The sequence below is a fragment of the Suncus etruscus genome, chromosome 9, assembly GCF_024139225.1.
Source record: "Suncus etruscus isolate mSunEtr1 chromosome 9, mSunEtr1.pri.cur, whole genome shotgun sequence".
Lineage (NCBI taxonomy): Eukaryota > Metazoa > Chordata > Mammalia > Eulipotyphla > Soricidae > Suncus > Suncus etruscus.
This window is the reverse complement of record NC_064856.1, coordinates 66,889,143-66,914,190: the sequence shown is the minus strand read 5'-3', so window position 1 is coordinate 66,914,190 and position 25,048 is coordinate 66,889,143. Positions and strand designations below refer to the sequence as shown.

The following is a 25,048-nucleotide window of genomic DNA, read 5'->3' as shown; positions in this document are numbered from 1 at the left end:
TCTCTCATTCCTTTCCACTAAGACTCTGCTGCTTTCCACTCCAAACTTTCCCCCAGCAGGTGGTAATTAGAACCTCCCCAGGCCCTCACCTTTCAGAGCTGCAAGCTTGGTGCTTCCTAAAATGTTTCCCTACTCACTGTTTGGGGAAATAGCTCTAGCAGAGATCCACTGATTCCTGTTCTTTTGTTTGTTTTTGTTTTTGGGTCACACCCGGCATTGTTACTCCTGGTTCTGCACTCAGAAATCGCTCCTGAGTGGGAGGTGGGGGGGGGGGGAAATCGCTCCAGGCAGGTTCGGGGGACCATATGGGATGCCAGGATTCGAACCACTGTCCTTTTGCATGAAAGGCAAACACCCTACTTCCATGCTATCTCTTCGGCCCCAGTGATTCCTGTTGTTAGCTCCATCTTGAGGTCATGGCCACTCACTGACCTTAGCACCCAGCTTCCTTTCTCTTATTCCTGTGGATAGGCATGTCTAAGCCTGTGCCTGCAGAATAGTATGAATTCAGAGCCAGCAGATATCTCTGTTCCTCTGGAACTCCAGACTAGGAGATACTCTGGTTAGGGTCCCTACTGCACCCTGGAAAAGCCTCCTGGGCATGCCCCCATCTCCCTGTAAAAACAGGTGTCTCTCACACCAGGCTGACTACAGTCTCCACTGCAGTGGTGAGAAAGCAGAGGAGCCCCAGAGATCTCTCAGCTACTGTTCATTGTAGTACCCTAAGATTCTGAGGTAATTAGAAGTGGTTTTCAAGGCCAGAGCAATAACACAGTTGAGTAGGGAGTTTGCCTTGCACATGGCCAACTTGGGTTTGATTCCTGGCATCCAGTATGGTCCCCTGAGACTACCAGGAGGAATTTCTGAATGCCAAGTTAGGAGTAACCCTGAGTGCAACCAGATGTGGCAAAAAAAAAAAAAAAAAATAGCAGTCTGCATTGGCTTTCCACTGTGGAGCTGCATGTTCCTCTCTAGAGCCCTGACATAGACATGCATGCTCTGAGTATGTGTGCAGTAGGACTGGCTTGAAGGGAAGAGATGTTATGCCAGGAAGGACTGGTAAGGGGCCTACTGTTGAGGGAACTGGCACTACCTGGGTTCTTCTCCATTCCAGAGATTGACTTGCGCACTGACTGCTCATGGTGCCTGCCCTGGAGAGGGGCAGGAAATCAGGAGGTGCTTTAAGTGGGTGAACTGGAAGGTCTTCCCAGGGCCCAGCCATTCATCCACTCATCTTCTCAGCTAGTTACCAGGGAGCCTGGTAGAGGGCCACATGGAGGAAGCCCTTGCCTATATCTGGGGTGGACCTCACCAAGCTCCCTAGAGCTCACCTCTCCCCTGCCACTGTTCAGTTTATTTCTTTTTTTTTTTTAATTTAATTTTTTTTTGGTTGTTGGGTCACACCCAGCTGCACTCAGGGGTTACTCCTGACTCCACGCTTAGAAATTGCTCCTGGCTGGCTCGAGGGATCATATGGGATGCTTTCATATTCAAACCAATGACCTTCTGAATGAAAGGCAAATGTCTTACCTCCATGCTATCTCTAGCCCCTGTTCAGTTTATTTCTTGTTTGTGCTTGTGCCACATCTGGAGTTGCTTAGGAAACTATACCTTGTTGGAATTGAACCTGAGATTTTCCCCATGCAGTTATGCACTCAGCCCTTTTGAGCCCTCCTGCTGCTGTTTTATTCATTTTGGGAAGCTCCTGTCATCTGAGCTGACAAACCTTTCTGTTCTTTTTTCTCTTTTGTGACTCCAGTTCTTATCTTAATGACTTAAAAATATGAGATGAGGGCCAGAGAGTGTGTACAGTGGTTAGGGTATGAAGTACTTGTTTTCCCTTATGGTCCTCCAAGCACCATCAGTTGCTCCTGAGTATAACATCAGAAGTAATCCTTAAATACTGCCGGGTATGGCCCCAAAACAACAAAAATTATGAGAATATTGTTGACAAAGACTTGCTACTGATTTCTTGTTGCCAATCTCTTAAAACAGTCTTTTTCGATTGTTTTCCAATAGTGGCCCATTTCTACCTTGTTTCATTTTGGAGGGCCAGACCTGGCATTGCTCAGGGGTTACTCTTGGCTCTACACTAGGTGGTGGTATTTAGGGGACAAAATGGGTTGCCTAGGATCATACCTGGGTTAGCTGCATTCAAGGCAAGTGCCTACCAGTTGTAGGTAGGCCCCTTGCCTCTATCCCAGGGGTCTCAAACTCAATTTACCTGTGGGCCGCAGGAGGCAAAGTCGGGGTGATCCTTGAGTGTAAAGTCAGTAGTAAGCCTTGAACATTGGGGGGGGGGGTGACCCAAACAACTAAAACAAAACAAAACAAAAAAAGATTCCTCTAGGGCAGGGCCACAAAATGTTGTACGGAGGGCCGCAAACCCCTGCTCTAGACCCTCTAGCCCTTCCTGAGTGCCCAGACACACACACACACACACACACACACACACACACACACACACACACACACACACACACGCCCCATACACTGGCCCTCTAGTCTCATTCCCTGGTCCTCCATTTAGGTGATTGTTACCAGCCCCCTTGGGATGTTTCTCTGGTTGAGAATCCAGAATCACTGCCTTCATCCAAGCTATGCTGTCATACCTGTTCTCTTGGATTCTAGTCTCAATCCACAGAATTGCAACAATGATTTTTCTTTAGCTTTTCATTCCTTCTGTTTCTATAATTACTCAGATAACCACATGCCTGTATCTCTCAGAAAAGGCCCAACAATGAGAAGCAAAACTGAAGCCAAACTGCTCTGCTGGCTCTTTCCATGAAATTCCTGTGTATCCTTCTGTGGGTCCAGGAGTCAGCAGGCAACATTTGCTGGTGCATTTTTTCTGTATTTCCAAACATGCCTACAGAGATGGAATCATTTCATTCACATAGGGGTGGGAGTTGGGCTTACTTAAAAAGGAATTGTGGGACCGGAGAGATAGCACAGCAGCGTTTGCCTTGCAAGCAGCCGATCCAGGACCAAAGGTGGTTGGTTCAAATCTCAGTGTCCCATATGTCCCCTGTGCCTGCCAGGAGCTATTTCTGAGCAGACAGCCAAGAGTAACCCCTGAGCATCGCCGGGTGTGACCCAAAAACCAAAAAAAAAAAAAAAAAAAAAAAAAAAAAAAAGGAATCGTATTTACACATTGCAACTGAAAAAAAAAAAAATAGAGGCCTCTCAGCAGTGCTCAGAAATCTCCTGATGTACTTGAAAAACCCTATGTGGTACTGGAGATTAAACCCAGGTCAGCCATGCGACTCTACCTCCTGCACTACCACTCTAGCCTCCTCTTATGGCTTTATTTTTAAAGGGTCTCAAAAGCCCTGGGCAGAGAAACCAGAGTCTCAAAGAGCATGTGGGAGCTATATGAGATGCAGCAGCAGGAAAGACTGCCTGCAGCAGCCCCTGCCCAGAATGCGGTGAGCTGCAGGAAGGGCCCCAGCCTTGTCTCCCCCACCCAAAGCTTTCTTCACCTCATCATCAAGAGCTGATGTTCCATCACCCATGGAAAAAGAGTATCTCTGGGCCTTGTTCCTCTCTGCTCTTTTCTTACATGTAGGGGTGACAAACGGTGAGATGGGAGGCAGGGTGGTGAAACCCACAAACTGTCAGGGAGATATGGAGACAGGAATGTGGACTTTAATTCCACTGTTCCCAACACCATGCACGGGACCTCAGCTCTGGAGCATCTGCTGTCAGCTCATACATGCTGGTGGGCACAATGCCAGCCTGCCCATAACTGTCAGACCCGAGTGTCTGTGAACTTGTCGGCCCTGAAAACAAGCTAGAAAGTGTGTGTGAGAAAGAAAGAGAGAGAAATAGATAACACACACACACACACACACACACACACACACACACACACACACACACGTAAGCCTCCTTCAATAAAGGTCTCTGGCTTCTGTTGGGAGTAGAATGTTACAATGTGACCCTTTGTCCTTGAGAGACCATCAACAACCATGTACATAGAACTTGCTCAGTGTCCCTGCAACTGCGAGAAGGGCTGGGGGTTCATGGCAAGTTGAAGTCAGGGAAGACAGGTGGGGTTCTTGAGAGGAATAAAGGATGTGAAGACTTTCAAGGCTTGGTGGGCAGGGCTCTCTGTTCCACCATGATAACACCAGGACCCTGTTCTCTGTTGGTCACCTTCCCACCCCATCCCACTCATCACTATTCTTTTTCGAAGGATCCTCTAGCCTCACTCTCACCCTTGTTGAGCTTGCATTTGTTTTCATCTGGAGGCCACATCTGGGTGTGCTCAGGGCTTCATGCATGCTGAGATCCAACTCAGATCTCCTGAATTTCCTCTAGTCCTTTAAGCCATCTCTCGAGCTGCTATGCTATACTTTTAAACAAAGTCTCTAGGACTAGAGAGATAGTCCAGCGATTAAAGCACTTGTCTTAACAGCCCACCAACCCTGGTTTGATCCCTAGAATCACATATAGTTCTGGAACTTTATCAGAACTTTGTGAACACAAAGTCACTGAGCACTCAGGAATAGCTCCTGAGCACCACTGGGTGTGGCCCCAAAATAACAACAACTAATAAAAATAGTGGTGGTAGGGGCCCAGCAGGTGAGGCTCAGCAGTAAAGTACATGCCTTGCATGCATGACGGGTTCTACCCTAGAAGAGCACAGAAATGCAAACCTTATCAGTAGCTGCTACAACACAGCTCTCTCCTGCAGTCACTTATGTTGTTTGGGCTTTAGAGCAGTTCCAGACTTGTGCCAACAGTACCCAGTCGATTTTATAATGTTTCATATTACACACACACACACACACACACACACACACACACACACACACACACACACACACACACACACACACACACACACAGAAAGACAGAGAGAGAGAGAGAGAGAGAGAGAGAGAAACCCCAGTACCTATTAGCAATTGATCTTTCAGAACTCCATCCACACCCCCAACACTCAAACCCTCTTTAAACAGATCACAAATCTGCTTTGCTGTCCTTACGAATTCAGCTGCTCCAGGTCTTGCGTATAAGCCGATCTTACAGTAGGAGACTTTTGTAAGGCTCTTTTCCCTCGGCACTGTGTTTTCAAGGCTTAGTACATGGTGCCGTGAATCTGTCCATATTCCTTCTTATTTCCAATTACTTTTCACTGAACCTCCAGTCCCAGGACTCAACTGTCTTCTTGAAATTGTTCTTTATGTTCCAGGGATGGTATAATTTCTGGTCTTTACTTCCTCTTTCCTTATATCAAGATTGCCTAAAACAGTATTATTAATTTTTTTAGGTTGTAATGAAATATACAAAAACTGAACTGGATGACCGTAACCCTTTGTAAGCATCCATCTAGCTGTGTTTAGTGCTTCCATGCTGTGATCTAATCTTGAGAAGGCTCTTGCAAAGCTGCTACTGTAGCTAGTAACCTTTAGCAGCTGTTCTCTGAATCAACTTCTCTGGCAACTCAAGGATCATTAGTATTTAAGACCATCTGTTTGAATTTTAGTAGTTGGGGGAGGGCATACCTGGCCATGCTGGTGGTACCATGCATCATCCTGCATGCAGAGCATGTACCATATTGGTCCCGGGACCATCAGTTCTTTAATGTGGTGGGTTAGGCTGGGTGGTCCAGTGAGAGTCTCCTTCAAGCCTCCAGTGGACTATAACTCCAGTAATGCTTCCAGAGGGGAAGCTACAGTCTCTGGAGCCCATGCCACTCTGTTGCCAGAAGTGCACCTTCCTTGCTCCTGAGAAGTTTTGGCTTAGAGCTTAGACCAAATCACTCTGCCTCTTCTACAGGAGAAATCACAGTTGCAGAAGGATCTGTGGAGAATTGAAGACGTCCTGGCAGGCCTGAGCACAAACAAGGAGAACTTCAGAATCCTGGTGGACTCAGTCAAAAATCCAGGTCAGGGGCATCGTCCTCAGATGGGGAGTGTTGGTGGCCAGGGTCCTGGTGATGGGGGGTGTGGGGACAGGATCAGGATCCAAAGGGTCATTGGCACTCCCTGATATCAAGCCACAAGAGGGTCTTTGTGCCATCCATGCCTTTGTTTTCGTCTGCCCCCCTCAGAAAGAAAAACGGTGCCTTTGTTCCCTCACCCATCTGTGCCTTCGCTCTCACCTCCCGAGAGCAAGCTGGCCCCCAGCCCGCCCACCAGCCCCGTGCGAACCCCCCTGGAAGTCCGGCTCTTCCCCCAGCTGCAGCCCTACCGGTCTCACCCACCCCAGCTGAGGAAGGTGACATCACCCCTGCACTCGCCTACCAAGACCAAGCCCAAGCCCAAAGTGGTGAGTGTCAGCAACAATGTGGGTGGGAGTCAGCAATGGTGCAGGAGGGTGAGAGTGGAAGAGAGAGAAGAGAGAGAGAGAGAGAGAGAGAGAGAAGAGAAACAGAGACACCTGTCCATGCACATGTGCCTTGTCAGATGACTCCCATGCTTCGGTCCCCAGATCAGCTTTGCTTGAAAGAAACACTTTTGGGGGAAATCAGGATGGCTTCTGAGGGAGTCCTGGGCAGAGGTGGTGCAGGAGGACCCCTTAGCAACGGGGTAGTTATACTGGTTCTCCCCTGGGGTACCCCAAGGAAGGAAGGTCCAGACAGAGCACAGATGGTGCTGCAGAGGGTGGGATTTGTGGTTCATGAGCAAGTGTATATGTGGTTGAAGGTGCCCCACAAACCTGTATTCTCACGCCTGTGGGTAATGAGCATTGTCCCAAGGTAAGTTCCTCCTGAGCCAGACCTGATCACCACCACTTCCTGGAGGATGGGGCAAGGGCAGGGTGGGCAGCATCTAAGTCCCATGGGTCAGAGGAGAACTCTGAAGAGTCCTGGAAGATAATATAGGCAGCCAACCCCATTTTGATTCCCAACTTTATATAGGGCCCCATGAATATTACCAGGAATGATCCCTGAACACAGAGCTAGGAGTAAGTCAGTAAGTGCAGCCAAATGTAGCCCCAAAACAAACACTTTTTTTTATTTTTATTTGATTGTGATTTACAAAGTTATTGATAGTGATTATTAGGCATATAAGATTTCAACATCAGGGACATTAGCAAATTTAGTAGTTGAAGCTTAGATCTCAGGTTTTCAGTGTTGTTGAGTCTGCACTTTGGATTTATACTACTCTCCCACATCCCGAATATAACCTAACCCCCCTATTCCTGTTCCCTCATTACTTCCCTTTCTCATCTTCTTTCTTCCTGCCTTGATTCCTTTTTTTACTTCTCTGTCCTTCTCCTTCCTAAACTCTAGGGTCAATACTGATCTAGAATTTTTTTTAAATAGAGAATTTAGACACAGATTCTGCAAACTTTTTAAGTTGGTAGATTCGGTGTACTCCTGGTCACCCTCAGTCCCCTGAACACCTCAGTGCAGAGCCAAGAGTAGCCCCAAGCACCATGGTGTGGCCAATAAAAGACAACAATAAAAACCACCACCAACCACAAACCAGCTCAGTCAACTAACATCCAGACTAAAACCAAGAAGTGGACCTATAGGCAAAGCCCTTAGGCAGCCAATTCCTCCCAGTGTCCTTCCTGCCAGTCAGCCACTCTTGGATTGGTTTTCTGAGCAAGAAGCTTCTAAGGATAATGTATGGATATGAGCCACTCTAGCCATATTTATCCTCCAAAGTGGTGGCAAGAGTTCTAGGATGTGGTGCTATTTGGGCTCTGTGGTGCCAGGAACCAATAGGACCACCCTACGGTATCTTGAGGTCTTCAAGAACCACACTTAGACATGCTGAAAGGACCATGTGGTACTAGGGATCAGGAGTGAAGCTTTGAATGAATGCTCTGGCCATATTTTTTTCCCTAAATCATTAAGATGGCAGTTTGTTTGAAGGTGTGATCATACTCCCTACCCAAAGTGCCAGTATCAGGGCTGGAGTGATAGTATAGCCAGTAGGGCATTTTCTTTGCACATAGCCAACACAGATTCAATCCCTTGCCCTTTACCTCAGAGCCACAGGAGTAATTCCTTAATGCAGAGCCAGGAATGACCCCAGAGCACAGCTAGATGTGGCCCCCCAAAAAATAAAACAAAGCTCTCTCTCTCCCCCTCCCTCTCCCTCCCTCCCTCTCCCTCTCTCCTTCCCTCACTCTCCTCTCTCTCTCCCTCTCCCTCTCCCTCCCTCCCTTCCTCCCTCCCTCCCTCTCTCCCTCTCTCCTTCCCTCCTTCCCTCCCTCGCCTCTCTCCTCTCTCTCTCTCCCTCTCCCTCTCCCTCCCTCCCTCCCTCTCTCCCTCTCTCCCTCTCTCCCTCTCTCCCTCTCTCCCTCTCTCCCTCTCTCCCTCTCTCCTTCCCTCTCTCGCCTCTCTCCTCTCACTCTCTCGCCTCTCTCCTCTCACTCTCTCTCCCTCTCTACCTCTCTCTTTCCCTCCTTCCCTCTCTCGCCTCTCTCCTCTTGCTGAAAAAAGAGAAAAAAAAATGACAACAAAAACTCCAGGCTGCTAGTACCCCTCCCAACAGTCCCTAGTACCTGCCCCTCCTTAGGTAGCTCAATCCAGTGGTCAGAGTCGAGGGTTCATTTTTATTAAACATTGCCTTGCTTTGTTGCTAAGATGAGATGGTTCCATGTGACTTTCTCCTGCTTACCATGACCCCTCTCATTCTGTCCCTATTGTAGCAAGAGGTGAGATTTCTTCCTTTCTTAGAACTGCATTGAATTCCACTGTGTATCTATTCCAGACCTTTATCCACATTTCTGTGCTTTGCTGTACCACATTCTTTCTTTTGTTGAAGGTTCCCTTGTTTCCTGTTTTTAGGTTTGCTCTCTGTGTCTGCATCCCTGAATCATTCTACCTGTGTCACCATTTACTATTTTGTGTCTTACCTCTTTTGTGTCTTACCTCTTTCCATCAATATGTTTGTGAAGTCTGTCCCCATTGTTACCTGTGTTGTTATACTTACAGTTATAGTTCTTTCATTTTATTTGACTAATTCTTTGAATCTAATATAGTCTTTCTTCCTTGAATGTAACAGTCTCTCTTTTTCTAATTAGATCACGTTTCAAAGGACATGAGAACCCAAACATATAAAAAAGTATATAATAAAAATCTCCCTTGCACATTCTGTTCCCTACAGAGACAAGCCCTGCTCTGTGTTTCTACTCTGTGTTTAATGCCCTTTGTAGATGGGCACGCTGCTGAGATGTAGGCTGAGACCTAGATGTGCGGAGAGCCCAGGGCCTGCTGGCTGACAGCTTGGTTTTTACATCATGATGAAGAGGGTCACAGGAGGCAGAAGCTGACACAACTTTGTGAAGCTGACTTGGTCAGGCACCCTATCTCAGAACTCGGCCACACTTTAGAAAACAAAGAAAAATTAAACTGATAGAATGGAAGATCCACAGAAAAGCCAGTTTGCTTGGACCATACAGTGGATGGGCTTCCAGGGAAAGCATCACATTATTTGCCACCCCAGACATGAGTGACCCTCAGCCCACCTATTCAATATTCAAATTAGGAAATAAACACTATTTTGTTTTGTTTTATTTGGAGGGTCCTTACCCAGCTGTGCTAAGAGCTCATTCCTGGTATGGTTCAATGCAGCCAGGGATTGAACTCAGGTCTACTGTGTACAAGGCAAGCACTTTAGCCACTATGCAATTGTTCTAACCCCAAGAAACACATTTGTAACTGCACGTTTTTGACATATGAGACAGGTGGACGCAGCCTGACTTTGTCCTGTCCCAGCCTGTGGATGACAAATTCATGGTCCCACTTTGTTTCCCCAGGCCATATGCCAGGCAGTGAAGAGCAGACCTTTGGGAGGACACCTGCCTGGTCTAGGGGCATGGTGCATATGGGAAGCACTTTGAAAAATAACAAACGGGCAAGTGGGAGGAAAGAAGAGAACTGGAGTGGGGGGTAGCTCCTTCCTCACAACCTCCCTGAAAGATGGGTACCTCTGGCTGCTGGGAAACATGCTTCCCCACCTGTGGGCCACTGGTGTCCTACTGCCTGGCACCCTGCTTCAGCTCCTCCTAATGGGATCACTTTTCTTTTCCTGGGCAGGAAGATGAGGCACCCCCCAGACCCCCGCTCCCTGAACTCTACAGCCCTGAGGATCAGCCCCCGGCCGTGCCACCACTGCCCCGGGAGGCCACAGTCATCCGGCACACTTCAGTGAGGGGCCTCAAGAGACAGTCGGACGAAAGGAAGCGGGACCGGGAGCAGGGCCAGTGCGTGAATGGGGACGCAAGGGTGAGCAGTGAGGAAAACCCCAGCGGTGTGTGTGGGCAAGGGAAGCCTACCCCAGGCAGGAATGACAGCCACAAATGTGTCCACAGGTGGAGCTTCGGTCCTATGTGAGTGAGCCCGAGTTGGCGACCTTCGGTGGGGATACGGCCCAGTCCTCCCTGGGAACCGTGAGTCCCGAGAGCAGGTACCAGACGCTGCCCAGCAGAGGTAAGACAAAGCTCTGCTACTTCCCAGGACTCTGATCCCACCACCCTGCAGGCCCTCCACACCTTCCTGCCTTCTTCTACCCACATGTGGACTTTCTGCCCCAGCAGTGATATCTGTCCCCAGGAGCAGATGACAGCCATGATTCCTACAAAGCCTGGAGTTATTTTAACAGAGACATCAACATTATTCACTCTCTGGCAGCTTTATTCATGGCGCTCTGCTTTGTCCAGTGGTCTCGAACACAAGTGTAATAGGCATTTTCAGCACAGTGACCATGTCTGTCAATCTTTTGCAATTTCCAACATGACCCCTGGTGGCACATGTCAGTGTCAGCGAGCACTTTCCAGTCCCTTGATTAATGCTGTTGTAATCCCAGGAAGGCAGTGAGCCTATCAGCCCCATTCTCAAGATCATGAAAGCTGAGGATCACAGGCTTTGAATGACCTGCCAGCTAACCTGCGAGTGATAGAGTCAGAGCACCAGCCAATAGCCTAGCTCCACCCTGCAGGGCATGTGTGGCCTTCTCATGTCTGCCAGAGGTTTCTCTGGTGCTTGGCAAATTTTGCCTTGATGTGACACATTTCTCATTCAGGTCATAGTCTCACCATCTCCATCTTTCAAGAGGGAGGAGACTTACCCTTGGGCACTCCCCCCTTTCCCTAAGCTGCACTGTCAGAAACCTCCTAAGGAGAGGCCTCCCTAACAACCTTTTTAAAAAAAATTTTTGGGTCACATTCAGTAGTGTTCAGGGGTTACTCCTGGCTCTGCACTCAGGAATTACTCCTGGTGGTGTTTTGGGGACCATATGGGATGCCAGGTATCAAACCTGGTTCAGGTATGGGCAAGGCAAGTGCCCTACAAGCTATCAGGCAGATCACCTTCCCTCCTGTATGCTGCCTTGAGGTAGAAGGTCACATGCTCTTACATACACACATACACACGCACACATCACCACCACTGTTGTATATGAAAATATTTCCATAAGATTATTCTTTGTTGTTGTCCCACCTTGACCTTCCAGGTGGGGGTGCTGTTAAGAGTGGAATAAATAGTTTGGGAGCAAGGTGATCAGGGTCTTTTGCCAGAGTTGACTGGCTGGCTCTAGGTGTGTTTTGGAGCTAGCAGCAGGCTGACAAAGGACTCTCTTCGCCCAACCTTTTACCCCTTGAACCCTCCTGTCTGTGTGGATTATTTGCTGTGAATAAATATTACCAAGATCTCCCCCCCCCCCAAAAGGGGACAAGAGGATGGGAATCAATTTCTCATTCTGGAAGCTATTTGAGGATACACAAACAACCAATAAAGGAGTAAATGGAACCCAATAAAGGGGGCAACACACCACCACCATCACCACTGCCAGTCCTGCCCCATTATCTGGCTCTCTGTCATCTGAGCCACTTTAGCTGGTCCCTGTAGGACATGGGTTCTTGGAACTGCAAAGTTGGGTCACAGCAACCCCTGACACTGTTTTCTCTTGCCTTACCATCTGGCAGTATCATTCTGGCAGGATCGTATCCTTTAGAGCAGGGCAGTTCTCTGTTGGGGCTCTGCTAAATCTGTGCTGCCTGTTTGCACATGTTGGGGACCCTGATAAGAATCTCTGGGAAAGGCTGGGGATATGACTCAGTGGTAGAGCTCATGCTTGCCTGTGTGAAGCCCTAGGTTTGATCCCCACAATGATAAAAAGGGAAAACATTATTGGGCCGAAGGGATAGTAGGGTGTACAATACTGCCTTGTATGTGGCTGACCCATATATGCTCTTACCAAATATGGTTCCCTGAACACCACTAGAGCACAGAACCAGGAGTACCCCTAAGCACAACCAGGTGTGACCCCAAAACTAGGGGGGAGAGTATGTAAGGGGAGGGTAAGGATTGCAATTATGTGGTTCAGTAATCAGGGAAACCTAAGTTCCATCCTTGACACCACTAAAAATATTTATTTGAAGTGTTCTAAAAGGAAAGGGGTAGAGGCCAGAAAGGTAGTACAGGAGTTAAGGTGCTTGCTTGGCAGGCAACCAACCCTAGGGCCAATCCCCAGCACCACATGTTCCTCTGAGCACCACCAGAAGTGACATCTGAGCACTCAACACCTCCCTCACCAAAATGTTTTTTGTTTTCTGGGTTTTTTCCCCACCATAGTATTGAGGCACCATAGTAATGCACCAGCCTTACAATGCAAGAGATTTAGGCTCAATCCCTGGCACTACAAAAGCAAAAGTTCTCAGCAGAAAGAAAGAGGCAGGAAAGGGCTGCCCAGGGAGCCAGCATGGGGACCAGGAGTCCCCAGGCTGGTTCTTCCTCCTCCTTTTCCAGTCTGGGGAGGGGTGCCAGGAGATGAAAGGCCAAACGTATGGGCTTCTCATAACAATAGGGAGTGAGTGGGAGGAAAGACTGGTGTGTCCCCCACTATAGATGCACTTTTCTCACTTTTCACCACCTAGGTCTCTCAGGGTCCACGTCACAGCTGCAGCAGTCATCCACCATTGCCCCCTACGTCACCCTGCGGAGAGGCCTCGGCACCGAGAGCAAGATGACCTTCCCTGTGAGTGGCCTTGAGGGTCGGGAGTCGGAGGTGGGGCCTCTACAGTAGAGAGGGATTAGCCATCCTGTGAGTGCTGGGCAGGGTTCAAGGAGTCTGGATGGGGGAGATCATTCCTGATCTTACTGAACCCAGGTGCTCAGTAACTGCCTTTCCCACTGCCCAAGAAAGTTGCAAACATGGGCACATGCATACATGCACACAGGATGCGCAAACATGCACACGCAGACATGCACAAACATGCACATCTCTAGCCACTTTTTTTTTGTTTGTTTTTTTTGTTTTTGTTTTTGTTTTTGTTTTTGGGCCACACCCGATGCTCGGGCCTTACTCCTGCCTATGCACTCAGAAATCGCTTCTGACTCAGGGGATCATATGGGATGCCAGGGGATGGAACCATGGTCCGTCCTAGGTCAGTGGCATGCAAGGCAAATGCCCTATCATTGCACCACCGTTCTGGCCCCAACCTCCTCTGCCTCTTTCTTTCTCTTCTCTCAGCCTCACTGTTGGGCTAGGAAGTCTGTACAGCAGTTTCTACCCTGCCATCTGCCTGGAGGTCTGATTAGACAGGCAGGCCTTGGCCTCAGGGTCCCAAAGGTAGAAAGAAGCAAGGCTCTGGTGAATGCCAGATGCACTGTGGCCATTCGCCTCCCTGGCAGGAAAGGGCTTCTTTGGCTCAGAGCAGCCCAGTATGCCTTTGACAGACAGTGACTGTCCAACAAAGAACAGCAGGGTGGCTGGCTGGTCTCCATAATCCCAGCTGCCTTTTTTCTCATATTTCCAGCCCCCTCAGAGACCCAAGAGTGCCTTGGAGCGCCTGTACTCAGGGGACCACCAGCGGAGCAAGATGAGCGCCGAGGAGCAACTGGAGCGGATGAAGCGGCACCAGAAGGCACTGGTCCGGGAGCGCAAGAGGACCCTGAGCCAGGGCGAGAGGACGGGCCAACCCTCGTCCCGCTACCACGGCCACACCCTTCCTGGAGATCTCGGCTCAGTATGTTAGGAGGGGCCAGGCAGGCGGGACTGGGACAGGGAGCAGAGCTTCCTCGAGTGCCCACCAGAGCTAGTGGCACCCCCAGGGAGTGGGCCACCCCCCTACATGGGTCAGGGAAGCAACCTGGGAGAGTCCACCAGCCACACAGGTTCCTTGTGGGACCCAATCAGAAGGTGTCCAGGAAGCAGAGCAGGAATGAGGAGGTCACAGGAGCCGAGCAGCTGGAAAGGCCAAAGTCAGTTAGTTCTTAGGGCTTGAGCTTGTGAGAGGGTCCTGTAGCAGGCCCTCAGTCGAATCAAGGATTTGGGAATTGAGTTCAAGGAGTGGAGGAGGAAGGTTGTGATAGGATTTGATGAGAGGAACACAAACGACCTGCATCCCAAACTTCCAGGGAGCTTCTCTGTTAGGGGCTGCTTGCTCAGAGTGGCACCCCACATCCCTGAGGGCTGGTTTGTCCTACTGCTTGTGGTGCTAACAGGCGAGGCCGGGCATCTGCTGCCCTCTCGTGGTGCCTCCTAGCACTTACTCCCTATCGGCTATGGCTTGGGTCCCTCTGGGAAGGAAACCTCTGACTGGTCCCTGTTACTGCAGATCAAATATTTCCCGAGACCTCGAGCTTAATTATCTTTTCTTCTAGCCCAACTGTACTTTCCCTAATTCACTGCACAAATTTGTTTGCTTCTAGCATTATTTCTCATTGCCTCTCTAATCCTGCCTGAGTGTGTTGACAGAAGCTTTAGATTTTATTTTGAGCCTTTGCTAACTGGCCTGTGCTCTTGGTGACCAGGCCTGTCTTTGCAGCTTGTATCCTCATTACCTAGTGAGCAACCCCACTTGTGAATGAGTCTTCGCTCTGCTGCCACCCCCTCACCCGGCAAACCTGCTGATTCATAATTCATATACCTTTCCGCCTCAGCTTTTTGAGGGCAGGGGTCATTGGCAGGGACTGGACACTACGCACTTGGCCAAGTCCATGTTTCTCGCCTGGATATCAGACGTGGCTTTACTGCAGCATTGAATAGATGCTCCCAAGTCCAAAGGGGTTCACTTCACCCTTTTCACGGTTTCCTACGGAAAACCATTTGTGTCTCTGATATTTCATAACTGGAATCAACAGCAGGATATGTATTCCATGTTCAGATACCAGAGGAGAAAAGACCCAAGACACTCATATCCTGAAAAGCTGCACATGCAGTGACTTTTAAACTTTATAAGTTAATATCCTGTGAGCTAACACTGACCTTTTCCTACCTGATGTATCGGATGGAGAGAGAAGATCTAAAATCATCACTTGCAAACCTTGTAATAAGTCTGTTTCAGCGCCAATAAACATGTTGCTTAAGGACAATGGATTGGCGTGATTCTTCCCCCAGTGCACAGAGTAGAGTCTAGCCAACATTTTCCATGTGCGGAAACAATCAGGCCAGGTTTACGTGAGATATCTCCTTGTGGGGGCACCTGGTGAGCATGTAAGAAAATTATTTTTGTGAATCATTAAATTTGTTTTTCATCCCTGAAATTTCAACTGTCTAATCCTTTTCTCGTATGACTGGAATGCTTCCTGAAAGGCAGTGATCTGGGTTTGAAGTCTGTATTGAGAGCTTGTGCATGAATGGGTCAAGTGTGTTGATAATGCAATGAAGGGTGGTGGTTTTTTGCGGTCCTGTGGGGTCATCAGCCAATTCCGTGACCTTGGAACTCTGACATTATGCTGGTGGAAAGAGAGAGAGAGAGACAGAGAGAGGAACTCTGACATTATGCTGGTGGAAAGAGAGAGAGAAAGAGAGAGAGACAGAGGCATCAGAGAGATTTCTGCTGTGGAGGAGTTTTGAGCCTGTTCTGACAGTGACTTACTATGTTGTATACCATGGGGAGCAGAGTTGAGTGTGAGGAGAATGTGGGTGCTGAAGAGAGTCTCCTCTGCAGACAGAGCAGGCTACAGAGCTGACACTCAGCGAAAGAGGGAAATCCAGTTTAGCTTTTCAGTTTTCCATGCTTTGGCAGTTTTCTGACTTAAATGGACATAGTGGTTCTCAAGCACATATCGTCTCCCCTGCTCCAAGTCTACTGAGACCTCTTCAGCGCCACTTTGGGTGCGGTTTGCTCTGTTCCTCAATGTATGTATCCTATCGTGGTCCCTTCTAGGCCTTGGGTTGGATCATGAAGCTTGGGGATAAGGCCAGGCTTTGAGAAAGCATGAGCATGCCAGGCTCTCAACTATCCTAATTATTCAGGGCTTGGGTTTTTTTGGTGCTTCCACCTCCCCCCAATATTTCTCAGTTGGTACACACTTCTTCTGTCTGTTCAAGGTTCTATCTTGAGGGTCATCCTCCTGCACATGGATCTGTGGGGTCCTTGTGAGTCTAAAGTTGTGCCTCGGGCTGGAGTGATAGTACAGTGGATTGCCTTGTATGCAGTCAATTGGGTTTGGTCCCCGATACTCCTAATGGTCTCCCATGCACCTCCAAGAGGGATCCCTGAGCACAGAGCCAGGAGTAAACCTTGAATGAAGCCAGGTGTGGCCACAAAAGTTGTGGCTCAGTCCTGAGAACACCTGTAGAACCTTCCAGGGGTGGAAATCCTGGCTGAGGAGAAACCATTTTGGGAGAGGCTATGTTCACCTTATATACACAGAGCTCCAACATTGGGGCCAGGATGCCTGGATTTTGGTTTTGGCTATTGACAGGTTTTGATAACCCAGGGCCCCACACATGCCAGGCAAGTGCTCTACCACTGAGCCAACTCCCCACACCCTTTTGTTCACAGCTGTCTTGCTTTAGAGTTAAGGAAGTTTTCCTCAGACTTTCCCCTAAAAGACCAGAGGCCCACCTTCCAAAACCTCCCAGCCCCCAGCCCTGCACAACCACCCAAGGGGACAGATGGGATTCTGCTGGCTCAGGAAATGACATCTCACCCTTTTCTTGTTGCCAGTGGAAACGCGAGCAGGACTTTGACCTGCAGCTGTTGGAGCGAGCAGTGCAAGGGGAAAGGAAAGACAGGGAGGAGAACGGCTGGCTGAAGGTGCGTGCTGTCCCTGTCACTGAGCTGGACCTGGAACCACAGGACTACGATCTGGACATCAGCAGAGAGGTGAGGACAGCAGGTGCCTCTCCATCACCTTCCTCCTTAGAAGGCCCCAAAAGTTACAGCCACAAGAACCTGAAATTCTCGTCTGAATTCCTCTGGCGACCTCTGGTGGTACAAATGCATCATGACCGGGCAGGCCTACGAAAGCAAACCCTCTCCATGCATGAGGAGTGTCTGCTCCAGAGCTCTCAGTGGGTGACAAATGCAGGATCTTCATGACAGACATAAGACAGTCACTGGTGGCCCACACAGGTGCCATTTGTAAACAGTGTATGGCCATCGAGAGCTGTTCTGTTCTGCTTTGTTCACCTTGCCCAGTTGTAAGCACTCTAGATTATTTGTGAGTGAAGACTGTTGAATGAGGCCCCAAGTGTTGCGCAGACATGAGTAGGAGGACTTGGACAGTCCTGAAGCTGATCAGCTGATCATATGAAGAACATATTGAATGTAGCTGAGTCCTGGAGTTAGCTCCAGCTCTGGGTGCTAATAAGGCCAGCCCCCTACACTCAGACCTTTCCCCAAAGACCTGTGCTTTCTCAGGTTCACAAAAGCAGTTCCCTCACACCCCTCCTTCACAATGGAAATACAGTTCTTAGTGGCCTGGTTGTCTGCCAGTCAAGGGAAAAGGTCCTTCCTTATCTCTAGCCTAAATCCCTCCTGCTACAATGTAATCTGCTTCCTTCCCACTGTGTCCTCCTGGGATGAAACAGAAGAGCTGGCTCTTGCTATTTTCCCAGTGAGTAAAGGGCATTACAGGGATTTAAATTCCACACTTGTCCTGGGATTAGATTGAGATTTTTAAAAACTTCAGTGACCCCATTTTTTTTGTTTTGCTTTGTGTTTTGGGGGGCAGAGGATCACACCTAACTATGCTCAGGGCTTATTCCTGGCTCTTTGCTCAGAGGAACCTATGGGATGCTGGGGATTGAATCCAGGTCAGCCACATGCAAAACAAGTGCTCTATCTACTGTATTATCTCTCTGGCTCCGACCCATATTTTTTAATATTTTATTTTTATTGTAGATTAGGTAACATGGTTGCAATACAGTTCACAGTTTTTTTGTACAAAGTGACTGCTTATCACCATCACCAATGCCACAACCCTTTACCATTATCCTTACTAGGTGTCCTTTTGGGGGGGGTTGGGCCATGCCATGTGTTACTCAAGGACCATTTCAACCAAGGACAGTGTGAGGTAGGCCATGTGCAAGATAAGCACCATTACCCCTGTACTAACAATCTCTCTGGCCCCAGCTGAACCCATTTTAATGTGCTATTGCAGTTCAAGAAAGTAAAGTCGGTGCTGGAGAGATGGCATGGAGGTAAGGCGTTTACCTTTCATGCAGAAGGTCATCGGTTCGAATCCCAGCGTCCCATATGGTTCCCCGTGATGCCAGGAGCAGTTTCTGAGCACAGAGCCAGGAAAAACCCCTGAGCACTGCCGGGTGTGACCCAAAAAACACCAAAAAAAAAAAAAAAAAGAAAGAAAGTAAAGTCACCACTGGCATTCTTTTTGTTTTTGTTTTTGCTTTTGGTTTTGGGCCACATCTGGCAGTGCTCAGGGGTTACTCCTGGCTCTGTGCTTAGAAATCACTCCTGGCAGACGTGGGGGGCCATATGGAATTCTGGGAATTGAACCCGGGTCGGCAACAAGCAAGGCAAGCACCCTACCCTCTGTGCTATCACTCCAGCCCACCCTGGCATTCTTAGCTCACTTTTTCTGAGCTGGGAAGGCCCCTGACAAGGGCAGTAGTCAAGGCCTCTTCTCCCACAGAAGTTGTAAAGCCAGAATCCTCCTATACAGAGCAGAGGAACTTTTACAGGCTGAAAAACCCTGGTGCCTCCTCCCAGGGGTGATGACTAAAGGAAAATGGGTGATGGAGAGACAGTAGAGATGGGAGGGGTGAGGCCAGGAAAGCTTCTAGAGGGAAGATTGGAGGCAAGAAAGTCTGTGGGGCAGAGAGAAGCACATTTAAGGCTAGATTCTCTCTGAAATGCTGTCACAGCCCTTCTCTGAGGCTCTGTCCCAGGTTCTGTTTAGGGTTCACCCTCCTAATAGGAGCCTTCTGTATGCCTGGGGCCCCCTGAGAGTGTCAAGCTGTAGTCTTCTAGCTCTGTGTCCTGGAGGTGCAGAGGACCATACCATCAGGACTGCAGCTCCTCCATTTCCAAACAGTTGCTTTGGGAGTTGCCAAGGGGACAGGATGGCTGGAGAGGGGCTCAGGGTGAGGTCAGGAAGGTTCCCAGGTCAACCTATGTGGCTTCAAGCCTTTCTCCACTGCTTTCCACCCCAACTTCCACAGTCTGCAGGAGGTGAGGGAGAGAAGAAGGGATTTTAGAGTCAGACCCAAGTTTGGATCCTGATACCTCAGTGGGCATAGTTGTGCCTGAAACGGTCACTTGGCTCTCTCCCCTCTCCTCTCGCTCTCTCTCCCTCCTTTTTCTCCCTCTCCTCTTTTTTCCCTCTTTTCTCTATTCTCTCCTCTCTCCTCTTCTTTTCCCTCTTCTCCTCTTCTCTCTCCTCATTTCTCTCCTCTCCTCCTCCTCCTCTCTCATTCTCTCTCCCTCTCCCTCCTTTCTCCCTCTCCTCTTTTCTTTCTTCACTCTCCCCTCTTTTTCTCTCTCCCCTTTCCTCTCGCTCTCTCCCTCTCCCTCCTCTTTCTCCCTCTCCTCTTCTCTCTCTCCCCTCCCCTCCCCTCCCTTCCCCTCCCCTCCTCTCTCTCTCTCTCTCTCTCTCTCTCTCTCTCTCTCTCTCTCTCTCTCTCTCTCTCTCTCTCTCTCCTCTTTTCTCTCTTTCTTCCTCCATTCTCTTCCTGTTGCATTAAGCCTCTTTCCCTCTCCCTTCCTTACTCCCTAGCATTAGCTCCACCTGGGCACAAAGCTTTTTGTCCCTATTCACCCTTTTATTGGGGAGATCACACCCAGTGGTGCTCAGGGGTTATTACTGCCTCTGCCCTCAGGAATCACTTCTGGTGGGGCTCTGGGGACCATATGGGATGCAGGGGATAAAAAAAAAAATGAAACGGTCATTTGGCTGCAGGGGGCTCCCTGTAATCACCACCACCGAGGGTGGAGCAGGACCCACCCCAAAACCTTTGAGCCTTAACTTGTGGCATCTCTTCCACCTTCTCCTCAGCTCTCCAAGCCTGAGAAGGTCTCCATTCCCGAGCGTTATGTGGATTTGGACCCTGAGGAGCCGCTCACCCTGGAGGAGCTGCAGGCACGCTACAGGAAAGCAGAGAAGATTCGCAATATCCTTGCCAGGTCCAGGTGAGCTGGCTCAGGCCTCCCCTGAAGGGTTTCAAACCCTTCAAACTCAGTTTACCTGAGGGCCGCAGGAGGCAAAGTCGGGGTGATCCTTGAGTGCAAAGTCAGTAGTAAGCCTTGAACATTGGGGGTGTGTGACCCAATCAACTAAAAACAAAACAAAAAAAGATTCCTCTAGGGCAGGGCCACAAAGTGTTGTATGGAGAGTTTGAGACCCCTGGTTTAAGGGAAGGGGCACAGGGTAGCCTGTTCTTCCCAGGCCTTCCTCTCAACTACGTGGGGAACCTGGGAAAGGCAGGTAGGCTGGTACCTCATGTAGCCTACCTACCGCTCAACCTAAAAGACCCACTGCACACTTGGGGCCTATTCTCTGGCCCCTGACCCTGGGCCAGTGGGGAGGAGGGGAAAAAGGAAGGGAAGTGATCACAGCTGGAGCTGGAGCTGGCTTCCCGGTTCTCAGCACCCCTCAGTCTCCTCCAGCATGTGTACAGGGCACAGGCATTCTTCCTGGGAGTCAATAGTTAACAATCTCTCTGGTCCAATTCTTTATTTGGGTTTTTTTTTTTTTTTGGTCACACCCAGTGGCATTCAGGGGTTACTCCTGACTCTGCACTCAGAAATTACCCCTGGCAGGCTTGGGGGTCCATATGGGATGCCGGGATTTGAACCGTGGTCCGTCCTGTGTTGGCCACATGCAGGGCAAACACCCTACCGCTGTGCCATCGCTCTGGCCCCTATCTGGTCCAATTCTTTTTTTGTTTGTTTGTTTGTTTCTGGGGGGCCATACCCCTGGCTATTCCTGGTTCTACACTCATGAATTACTCCTGGCTGGCTTGGGACCAAATGGGATATGGGGATTTGGCCTCTGGTTGGCTGCTTATTAGGCAAATGCCCTACCTGCTGTGCAATCACTCTAGCTCCAGGAGGTCAGTGGTTTCCCCCTAAAGTGACTCCACCTGCTGGCTGTTAGGGAGCAGCAAAGGCCTTTGCCCCAGGAGAGTGTGCACAGCTCTGTTGACTCCTCCCTGCAGCGTTGGCAGCCTCCAGCCCACAGGGGCCCAGGACCGAAGCAGCCTGACGGATGTGGGCTCACAGCTACAGGAGCAGGAGCGCATCATCAACATCTCCTATGCCCTGGCCTCGGAGGCCTCACAGCGCAGCAAGCAGGTGGCAGGTAAGCAGGGAGGAATGGGGGACTGCCCCGAGGCCGGAGATCCCTTCACAGCAGGTCAGGCTGGCCCAAGAAAGAGCTCGGGACAGAGGTGCAGGCGAGAGGCTCTTACGTTCACATTTTTGGTTCTGGGGCTGCTGCCCAGTTTTCTCTGGGCTTACTACAGAATTAGAGGCTGCAGCCCAACTCTGGCCCCTGGGAAAGGGGCAACAAAAGGGACTCTAGCAGCCTCTGGACAATCCCCCTGGGGACCTTTGCTTAGATGCCCAAATCAAAGCCATAAGTCCCTGTCTCAGGGTGACTTGCTAGTGGACAGTGGGAGCCTTTGTGGGGAAGAAAGGCTTCCTTGGCCCAGGGTCTTCCCGAAGAGGCCAGTGTAGGCAGCACCTCCAACCTGCCCCAGGGCCTAGAGAGGTCAGGGTGGAGCCTACTGGGAGCCTGTGCAGAAATGCTGAGCTACCCTCATCTCGGGAGTGATGACGGGGTTGGGGTTCTCACCATATCTATTCTCTGCCCCTTTCCCCCCATGCCTGGGCACTGCTCTGGGCAAACTCTGGGCGACTCCCCAACACCAACTCACCTCCTGGTGGTGGGGACTATGCTTCTCTCCCAGTTTGAGAGTACCAGCAGGTGCTGCTCCCACCCCTTATGCACCTCCCCTCCGGCCTATGCTTGCTCATCAGGGATGCTGCCTCCTGGGCACCTTCCCCCAATAGTCCCCTCCTCACACACAAATCTTCTCCTCACTCCTGCTCCCACCAGAGAGAGGCTCCCGCCAGGGACTAGCAGGCCCTTCTTGTCTATCCTCATGGTTGTGCCTCCAGGTGGTCCTGCCTTCCCTACCTCGACCTGGCATTGCTGTGGGCATGGCGGTGGGGCCTAACGTGCTCTCGGTCCCTGTGTCCATCTAGCACAGCAGCTGGCACTCTTCCCGCCTAAAGCCGCCCTGTCCTCCAGGACGGTGCCGCCCTACCCCCCTTTAAGCAACGGACTTCACTACACCTTTGTCTAACACCTGCAAGTAAGAGCTCTGCCTGGCGTGGCCTCCTAGTGCTGAGCATGACCCCCTATTGCAGTGCCCCCCGCTGACGCTTTCTTCCTGGGCAAAGCGGCCGCTGGGGCCCACCCTCTACCTAGAGAGGAGAAGACAGGCACTCAGAGGCTTTAGTCTAGAGATTAAAGGGGTGCTGGAAATTGAGAGGATGCAGGTGAGTTTAAGTGCCCATCTGAAATCTCAGGAACCTGAGACTTAGACCTCCAAGCCCTTAGTCTTCACAGAAGATTGAGAAGTATCACAGGAATGATACCATGCCTCTGGGAAGCCATGCAAACCAGGCCCTGCCAGCGAGGTTAGGGAGACTGGCTCAGCAGTGGACCTGAGAACAGGAAGTGTCCAATCTCAGCCTCAAGGCACTTGAGTTCAGGAAGTTAAAGAACCGAAGTATGGAGGTGTCCCATTTTCATATCTGGGGAAACGGAGGCTCTATGCAGGAATGGAGAAGCCTTCTTCACATTACATGGAGCAGGTGTCAGAGCCAAGACCTCAGCACTAGGACTGTCCTGAGGTCACCGAAGTATGGCTGCTGTAGGGTCTTTGGGGTGGCATCAGAAACAAGAACCTGAGTCCTCTGGGACTCAGGCACTGCAGTGGTGAAGTCCCAGGTCAGTTACTTCCCTAGAATGGTGTGGTGAGACCAAGAGTCGAGCTTTCCCACAGTCCCATCTGCTCTTCCATAGTGAGTCCCCCATTCCCTCTCATAAACCCTTGCTATCAGCCTGGGTGAGCTGTAAGCTGGTCCCTGTGCCCACATTGCACTAAGCATTTCCTCGGGTCTGCACAAACCACTCTGTGAGGATAGTTATCCCATTTCATAGATGAGGAAACCAAACTCAAATACCTTGTGCCAGTGAGTTGTGGCTGTTTGTGTCAGAACCAGGCATTGAACCCCTTGGGTACGAGTTTCAAGTCTTGGATCTATGCTTCTACCTGTGGAATTATCTACTTCTCCTACCTCCAGCCCAACTGTTGGTCTTTGCTGAAGCATATGAACTCTGGGTTTTAGGGCAGGTGTGCATGGAGCAGAGTCTGCTTTGCAATGCCCAGAGTTAGAGGGCAGCAGGTAGAGGTGGCTGGCTTGAACCAGCTCTCAGGAGGCTTAGAATTGAACTCCTCCTATAAGCTCAGAACCTCAGGAAAATGCTCCAGTGGGGCCGATAGTGGCCCCCAAAGCCCAGTCTGTACCAGTGGCCTGACGTAGTGGCACTGTGCCTGCCAGTCAGTCAAGAGAAAGGCTTCATTCCACAGAGCCATCAGTCTCATGAGATGGACCTCCTGTCAGGGTACATCTCCCTGCCCTGGATTATCCCCTCATCCCCTCTAAATGCCTGTGAGTGCTCATCTGTGAGGTGGAGAGACTGACTCAAAAGAGCAGGGCTAGAGTTAGCCCCCAGAACTCACTTTGCTCAAGCCTTTGGTGTTATCAGTGCAGGGACCCAATAAAGTGGCCAGCAGGTGCCCGGGGAATATTCTAGAAGTGGGCGAAGTTAATGTAGTCTAAGCCAAGTGCCCACGAGTCCTAGAAGCCAAGGGTGCCCCCACAGCGGCCGCCTTGTCCCAGTCCCTTGCTCTGCTGCTCCCTGTTGCGTCAGCTGTCAGCCTGCCCTATGTGCTCGCGTGTGCCCACCTTCTGCTCCCAACGTGAGCAGGCATTGAGTAGCTTCTTACCATCCTCTATGCTCTTTGCCAGCCCAGGCAACGACTGACTCATGAGCCAGCCTGCCGAGGAGACAGCTGGAGCCGGGGGTCCAGAGAAGACAGAGCAGGCTGCTCTCCAGGAAACCTCCCACACTTCCTCCTCAGTAGGGGTTCCTGCCAGCTGCCGGACCTTCATCAGAAAGGCTTCATCCTGACTCAACGCCCCCTCTTCTCCTACACCACCCCCAAAAACTTGTTTTAGTGCAGATTCCTTTTTACCTCTGACCAAGGCACTTTTGGTACATGCTGTAAAATACTGACACTGTATTAGAATCAGAATCTATTTTATCACGTTGACCTCAAGGGCTGAGTGGCTGGGAAGGATGTGGGACTGGGGAGCTGCACATGCAGATTCAGGGATCCTTTGGGTGGGAGGTAGAATGGGGGATGAGGGCGGCCCAACATCCGGGGAACTCAGGTAGAGGTAGGGATTGGAGTGTGCTACCAATACAGTCTCACACCAGCTTGTGGGCACGTGGTCCTGAAGCCTGGTCCTCCAGCTGCGGGCATCAACCTCTCCAAGCCATCCTATGAGTAGCTCTGGCATGCAATTTGCTGGTGTGGCTCCAGGAGCCACATCAGTTCCAGAGCTGTGATTCCCCCAACCTGCCCAGCAAAGGGCTCTTCTTGGAAAGGGGAACACATTTGGCTTTAATTTTTAAAATAGTCCTTGAAACAGAAAAGGTGAGGAAGCACCTTTTATGTATCATAAGCAATAAACTCTACTCTGGATGGCTTCTCCCTAAAATTTACTAATGGAAAATTTCCAATGGGTTGGGAGATGAAACCAGGGATTTTAGTTGCCTGCCCTGGAGGCCTCGGTCTGCTCCCTA

The 25,048-nt window shown here is 50.1% G+C and overlaps 1 protein-coding gene across 1 annotated transcript in view; it reads left to right on the top strand.

Annotated features, from left to right (window-relative positions):
* PLEKHA7 (pleckstrin homology domain containing A7) overlaps positions 1-24,224 on the top strand; it is a 245,111-nt gene extending 220,887 nt beyond the window's left edge. Inside the window, exons 19-29 of the mRNA XM_049780986.1 lie at positions 5,785-5,893; positions 6,059-6,276; positions 10,007-10,195; positions 10,282-10,399; positions 12,844-12,944; positions 13,726-13,935; positions 16,867-17,025; positions 20,159-20,292; positions 21,321-21,463; positions 22,372-22,481; positions 24,208-24,224. Coding sequence (XP_049636943.1) covers positions 5,785-5,893; positions 6,059-6,276; positions 10,007-10,195; positions 10,282-10,399; positions 12,844-12,944; positions 13,726-13,935; positions 16,867-17,025; positions 20,159-20,292; positions 21,321-21,463; positions 22,372-22,472 — 1,482 coding nt within the window. The 3' untranslated portion in view covers positions 22,473-22,481; positions 24,208-24,224. The remainder of the gene's footprint in view (positions 1-5,784; positions 5,894-6,058; positions 6,277-10,006; positions 10,196-10,281; positions 10,400-12,843; positions 12,945-13,725; positions 13,936-16,866; positions 17,026-20,158; positions 20,293-21,320; positions 21,464-22,371; positions 22,482-24,207) is intronic.
* Positions 24,225-25,048: the final 824 nt, after the last annotated feature.